At 45.8% G+C, this 7,551-nt stretch overlaps 1 protein-coding gene across 1 annotated transcript; it reads right to left on the bottom strand.

The window, feature by feature from the left end:
- Positions 1–1,323: 1,323 nt before the first annotated feature.
- Positions 1,324–6,749, bottom strand: LOC147101022 (G protein-coupled receptor 39-like). Its single transcript, XM_085966693.1, has 2 exons — positions 5,663–6,749; positions 1,324–1,800 (listed from the first exon to the last, which is right to left on the bottom strand). The coding sequence occupies exons 1-2, from the start codon at positions 6,456–6,458 to the stop codon at positions 1,430–1,432; spliced, it is 1,167 nt and encodes a 388-aa protein (XP_085822819.1). The 5' UTR covers positions 6,459–6,749; the 3' UTR covers positions 1,324–1,429.
- Between the last annotated feature and the right edge of the window lie 802 nt (positions 6,750–7,551).

Below are 7,551 nucleotides of genomic sequence, written 5' to 3' on the forward strand. Positions count from 1 at the left end.
CAATCCACCTCCGACCCCTCTTCATCTCACCCCATCAACATATCCTTCTATTCCCTTCTCCCTCATGTGTTTATCGAGCTTCCCCTTAAAGGCATCTACACTATTGGCCTCAACCACTCCCTGTGGTCGCGAGTTCCACATTCTCACCACTCTCTGGGTAAAGAAGTTTCTCCTGAATTCCCCGTTGCATTTATTAATAACTATCTTATATTTATAGCCTCTAGTTTTGGTCTCTCCCACAAGTGGAAACATTTTCTATCCTCTCAAACTTTTTCATTATCTTAAAGACCTCTATCACTCTATGTTTAATTTTTGTGCCATGGGCCTCAATCACTCCTAAAATAGCCCTAAGAACCAAGTGGCTTCAATCCCATCAGCCCAGGCTGTATTTGAACCCATGGCCCCAGCGATGCAAGGACAATGGATTAGATTTTACTCCTTAAGTGTATAATATATAGAATTTGCTTTTAATAAACCCAATTTTAACTGGGAGACGGCATTACGAAACTATTGTGGTTCATTAGTGTCCTTCAAAAGAACGAACCTGCAACCCTGATCCAGTCTGGCCTACACGTGACTCCAGTCCCACAAGATGTGGCTGACTCTTGATGCCCTCAAGTCAGCTCAAAGATGGGCAATAAATTCTGCCTCACCGGTGTCGTCCGAGAGCAAATTAAAAAAAACTTGGCGATTTGCATGTGATACTATTTCAGTATAGATAGCAAGAAACAACTTGCATTTATACAGCATCTTTCGTGACCTCAGGACATCCCAAAGCACTTTACAGCCAACAAAGTACAGTTTTGAAGTGTAGTCACTGTTGTAGGAAACGCAGCAGCCAATTTGCACACAGCAAGGTGCCACAAACAGCAATGAGACAAATGTCCAGATAATCTGTTTTAGTGATGTTTATTGAGGGATAAAATATTGGCCAGGACACCAGGAGGAACTCCCCTGCTCTTCTTCGAATAGTGCCATAGTATCTTTTAATATCCCTATGTAGAGCCAGGAGGTGACAGGGACTTCCCCAGGCTTGATTCTCCCCACTACAATATTCCTGGCACCTCACCAGGAGACTGCATAGACTGAGCCTCTGCCTGACGATGATATGGCTCAAATCAGGATCTGTGCAAAGTGGGACTTGTTCCCACACGCCCCTCACTTGCAGCACCGCACCTCCCCTTAATTAACCATCTAGCAATCAGAAAAAAATAGATTTTATTTTTAATTCTCCCATAAATAGCTGGAAACTTGTCTTCTGCGAGGCAGGATTCCAGCCAGGTGCTGCAACCAGTTAAAATTTGATTAATCTAAAATGGCAGCAGCGGAGACCTTGGCTTGATTTGGCCACATGACCCTCTTAAAAATCCCAAACTTTTATATAATCTGGAACATATTTACCTCACACAAGAGCAAACATGGGGATTGGTCAGTGAGAGGATTCCCCCCTTTCACTCTCAGCTCCTTCGAACTTGGATAAGGATGGCTTCCCATTTAATGAGGCAGACTCTTGTTTCGAATCCAACTGCGAGTTCCTCCGATGCTCTGCTGGGACTGAGCTGGACCCACAGCAGCCTCTCAGTACTTGCACAAACACCTTGCGGAACTGCTTGGAGGACATGTTGTAAAGGAAAGGGTTGATTGCTGAGCTGAGGTAATAGAAAGTATTGGTAACGGGCTGCATGGCCAGGTAGGATCTGTAGTAATATTCTGTCCATTGGGTTTTGGACTGCACAGCTGTCATTAGACGCCTCGCCTGGAATGGAACCCAACAAATGGCCAATGCTCCAACGATGCAACCTGTATAGAACAACAATATACTATAACAGTACAGTGCGGCCAAACCTAAGTGACTCAGTACTTGATGAAATAACAACAGAAAATGCTGGAAAAACTCAGCAGGCCAGGCAACATCCGTGGAGAGAAATTAGAGTCGACGTTTCGGGTCAAAACCCTTTATCAAAACTAAAGAGGCACAGGGAATGAAATAGATTAAGAGGCCAGGCTGGGAGAGAACAAAAGAGAAGAGACATTAAGAGGTATTCAAAACGAGACGAGATGGTGATAGGACTAGTGGAGACAAAAGACGGCTCTAGATTAGGTGTGAAATGTTCTGGCAGAATGGGAGACAGCTGCCATGTGGAAGAGAGAAAAAAAAGGAAAGGGGGGGGGAGGGAAAAACCAAAACAAAGGGGTGGATAAAACATATAAGTAAAAATGTAATAGGGGCCGAGAGTATGATCTGAAATTGTTGAACTCGATATTGAGTCCGGAAGGCTGTAAAGTGCCTAATCGGAAGATGAGGTGCTGTTCCTCGAATTTACATTGAGCTTCCGTGGAACAATGCAAGAGGCCAAGGACGGTGAGGTCCGAGTGGGAATGGAGCGGTGAATTAAAATGACAGGCGACCGGAAGCTCAGGGTCACCCTTACGGACTGAACGGAGGTGTTCCGCAAAGCGGTCACCCAATCTGCATTTGGTCTCCCCAATGTAGAGGAGACCGCATCGTGAGCAGCGAATACAGTATACTAGATTGCAAGAAGTACAAGTAAATCGCTGTTTCACCTGGAAGGGGTGTTTGGGGCCCTGGACAGTGGGAAGTACTTGATGAAGTTGTCTTTCTTAAAGGGATACAAAGCAAAGAACAGCACAGTGGTGCAGACTGTTGGTGCTCTGATGGCTGTCTCATTGGGTTGGATGGACATGACTTTGGCCCTTGAACCCTCATCCAGAGAGGTGCTGAGGGGAGACCAGATGGTTGACGTAAGGAAACTACGAGGCACTTGGTCTGAGTATTAAACAAGGCTTTAATCAACTGTTTTTCAACATGGAGATCTAGTTGTGTCCTTCACTAGTTCCTGTTAAAGAATGTCCTGGGCAAGCTGGGCCCATGCCCGAGTATTTATACTCTCCCTGGACAGCGCCACCAGCAGGCCGCCCAGTATTATTTCATAAGTAATTTCCACATGAATGACAAGATTCATGTTAATGGTTTCCCACAGGAAAGGAAGGAAAATCGAAGACACAGTCACCCGGTACCTCACCTCACACCTCCCAGTGGCCAGCTACAAGGCATGGCTGCCCGAGCCACAAGCTCGATGTCTGAGCTGACTGATGCTGCGAAAGCCCCAGGATGTCCAAGTGGCGTCTGCCGCTTGCCAGTTTTATGTAGATGAGGGTGAGGCCTGAGGCCCTGTTTTTAGAAAGCCTCAGGCTGAAGTCTTGGAAAGAGGGTTCCAGGCGTGCCGCTCACTGGCGCTGGTTGCCAGCGCTGGATCAATTTCTCCCAATTATGACTTTAAAGTGGGGGTTGAATTACATCTATGCGCTCTGGTCCAACTATTCCCCACCCTCTAACCCCACTTCACCTGAAGGCTACACTTGATCTTGACTACCCATATGCAATGCCATGGGAGATCAACTAGTGTATATAAAACCAAAGTGAGTATTGACACCACTGTGTCAGCCAATGAGTTTGAGGTGTGGTGAGACTTACAGCAAACAGTATAGTTTACAGTCTATTTACTCAGCAAACAGAGTCTATTTACTCAGCAAACAACAAACAGAGTCTATTTACACAGCAAACAGAGTCTATTTACTCAGCAAACAGAGTCTATTTACTCAGCAAACAGAGTCTATTTAAACACCAAACAATAGCAAACAGAACTCATGATGAAACTACAGCAGAGCTCCCGATAAAAGCAGGATTATTTCTCCAGCAAAATACAGTGAGTGGAGGATAGTTACATAACACAAATTATGTTCGTAAAATCAGTCCCAGTCACTTACAGCAGTCACTGGGCGCTATTGACGGGGGAATTACCCTATCATCTCCATTCTGGCCAGGAATAGTGGTGTCACTATACACAGCCATATAAAACAGCCTTAGTCACACTATCACACTTCCTGTCTATTCAAGTCAATAGGTCACACAGTAATGGTAAAGCCTGCAAATTTTAGTTTCTCCATAAGATGGTGCTATTACTTCAAACAAGAATGCTTGTTATTCTTCTTTTCTCCATTTTAACCTCTCTCAGCCTGTTACAAAATACCATTTATTCCACCTAATCTAAGCAATGCCATGGGAGTTTGACTAGTTATTAAGAAGGAACTTGCATTTATATAGCGCCCTTTACGACCTAAAGATGTCCGAAAGCGCTTTATACCCAATGAAGTACTTTTGAACTGTAGTAACTGTTGTAATGTAGGAAACGCGGCAGCCAAGTTGTGCATAGCAAGCTCCCACAAACAGCAATGTGATAATGGCCAGATAATCTATTTTAGTGATGTTGGTTGAGGGATAAATATTGGCCAGAATACCAGGGAGAACTCTCCTGCTCTTCTTCAAAATAGTGCCATGGGATTTTTTACATCCACCTGAGAGAGCAGACGGGGCCTCGGTTTAACGTCTCATCTGAAAGACAGCACCTCCGACAGTGCGGTGCTCCCTCAGCACTGCACTGGTGCGTCAGCCTAGATTTGGTGCTCAAGTCCCTGGAGTGGGATTTGAGCCCATAGCCTTCTGACACAGAGGTGAGTGTTATTAAAAGTCTTATATATAGTGCAGAATTCCTATAAGCATCATGTTTACTTCTATAAATATGGTGTTTACAGAAATTGTGTGCTGCTACTCTTTAGCTGTCACATTTTTGTCTTCGCGCTTTAAAATATCCTCTGAATCATGCGATCAATGCTACAGGAGATCAGCTAGTAATATATTAAATGTTTTGAGACCAGTCCCACATTGAAAACTTCCTGAAAGGTTAAAACTTCCCTGGATCTCTGGCCAATTCTGGTCTCTTGCACACGCCCGATTTTAATCGCTCCACCATTGGTGGCTGTGCCTTTCGCTGCCTGGGCCCATAAAGCTCTGGAATTCCCTCCCTAAACCTCTCCGCCTCTCTACCTCTCTCTCCCCCTTTAAGACGCTCCTTAAAACCTACCTCTTTGACCAAGCTTTTGGTCACCTGCCCTAATTTATCCTTATGTGGATTGGTGTCAAATTTGTTGTCTTAAAATACTCCTGTGCAGCGCCTTGTGACATTTACTACTTTAAAGGCGCTATATAAATATATAAGTTGTTGTTGTTGTTGTAATGCCTGGTGGAGGCCAGGGAGGCCTGTAAAATGGCCCCACCCAATATCGAGTTGGATGTCTTTCAGGCATCCTTTTGTGGGGGGGGGCAGGGGGATCAGGACCTTGTTCCCCAAATCTCCAAATCTTGTCCTTCCTTCAGCTGCCTGGGCCCTAAGCTCTGGAATTTCCTCCCTAAACCTCTCCGCCTCTCTACCTCTCTCTCCTTTTAGGACGCTCCTTAAAACCGACCTCTTTGACCAATCTTTTGGTCATCTGTCCTAATATCTCCTTATGTGGCTCGGTGTCAAATTTTGTCTGATAATCGCTCTTGTGAAGCGCCTTGGAATGTTTCACTACATTAAAGGTGCTATATAAATACAAGTTGTTGTTATTGTGGAACCAATTACCACAATTAATTTAGCCTGATTGGCTCAAATTTCTAAGGAACCAATCAAATTAATTTCCACTTCACTGTCTCTCTCTCTCTTCACTTCTCTCACAATCTTCTATTCTATCCTCCTACTCACTGCGAGAAATACCTCAAGGGATCAAAGACGCATTGCAAATTCCTCTATGTAATACTCACCCAACATCACCACATTTTGCCTTCTTATCTCCTTAAACTTTGGCAGGATCTTGCCTGTGGAGTTTGTCCTATAAAGTGCGATAGACACAGGTCGGTCTTTGAGGAGGGTTTTAATCATCTGTCTGCAGCTCAAAGCAACCAGCAGGAGAACCAGAACGTAGAGAGAGAAGGAGATATAGATAACCAGCTCGAAGAGAACCTTTCTTCCAGAAATATTAGTACAGATGTAGAGGGGTGGACTGGTCTCACCTCCCGACCTGAAGGGCTTCCAGGCATCTTCAACACCGATTGCAAAAGCAACAGGCAGCCCTGTGATGGTAGCCATGACCCAGACCAACCCAATTAGCTTCTTGGTCCTTGATGTCGCCATCACCTTGACCTGTATTGGATGGCAGATGGCCAGATAGCGTTCCAGGCTGAAGGTCAAGACATTGAATATCGTCGCGTAGCTGCATATCTCCCAGAGCAAGTAGAAACCTTTGCAGCCAACGTTTCCGAATGGCCAGGGGTGCGGGCACCAGATGATGCCGTACAACTCAACGGGGAGCCCGATGGTCAAGGTGAGGAGGTTGGAGCAGACCATGCTGGCCATGAGGTGGCTCAAACTCCTCTGTATGCAGGTTTTATTTTTCAAAATCCAGATGACCCAGATCACCAGGAGGTTGCCGACCATCCCAGAAATGAAGAGTGTCCCGTAGACAACCGAGGTGGCGATTTTAGCGGCCGAGTTCATCAGGATGGCGCCAGGAGGCACATTGCCTGGGGTTGTCCACTGGGTTTCCTCTGTTGTGTTCATGATTCATTCAGTGTCTTACAGATTTTATACCAACACAAAATTAAAATAGATCTGGGAAAGTCAATGGCAGGTTGGTCATTTAAAAAATTCCAGCACCGATTAAATTCTTCAGGAGTTCCAGCCACCTTTTCAAATCTTAACATCCAGTTTCTCCGCCACTGAGATTCATTGAGATGGAAGTTCCTCGCAGCGACCTCTCGGACTGATCTTCTCCCAGTTACTGGCACTTCTCTGATGTTACCCTCGCCCGATTAAGTTGTTCTCCTCCCTCAGTGTGGTTGGTCAGGGCTAAAATCGGCCCCTAGATCTCTCTCTCTGACAAGATCTCTGTGTCCTGTAGATCTCTCTCTCTGAGAATCTCTCTCCCTGCAGATATCCCTGACCCGTAGATCTCTGGAGCTCTTTCCCAACGGATCTCTCTGTCCCTCTGAATCTCAAATCAGTGGATCTCTGTCCCTCTGGATTTCAAATCAGTGGATCTCTGTCCCTCTGGATTTCAAATCAGTGGATTTCTGTCCCTCTGGATTTTTATCCTGTGTATCGCTGTCCCTCTGGACCTCTATCTCAGTGGATCTCTTTCCCTGTAGATGTCCGAAGCTCTCTCTTTCCCCGCGGGTCTCTGTCCCTGATGGTCTCTCTGCCCCTGGTCCGGTGGCCGCTCTCCGCTCTCTCGGTCCCCATGTGCTGGGCTCTGAACCGCCTTCGCTCCCTCTAACACTCGGACCCACGCCCAGTCCGCCCTCCCACCGCCCCGCATCAGCCTATCCTGTGCAACCGGAGCTGGGAGACCCAGGAACGGGAGGGAGGCGTTAACCGAGGGAGGGATGAGAAATTCGGGGCAGGTGCTGACTGCTCCGCTGTGAGCTCCCAGAATTTCCAGCATTTACAGGTTTTTAAATTTCCTTTTTAATCTCGATTATAAATCAGAGCTTCCCGTTAATGGTTATGCTTTTTGAATTGCAGTAAATGTCGGATTTATTGGCACTTTAAATTCTTCAGTAATCAAAGATAAAATCGGTGTAAATTCATGTCGAGTGTTGACTCTGTGTTATTTGAGAATAAATCCTTTGCTTGGCTGCGAAGTTCAGTACAA

Source organism: Somniosus microcephalus, chromosome 24, assembly GCF_052327205.1.
Source record: "Somniosus microcephalus isolate GS21.2 chromosome 24, FLI_Smic_1.0, whole genome shotgun sequence".
In the NCBI taxonomy this organism is placed as follows: Eukaryota; Metazoa; Chordata; class Chondrichthyes; order Squaliformes; family Somniosidae; genus Somniosus; species Somniosus microcephalus.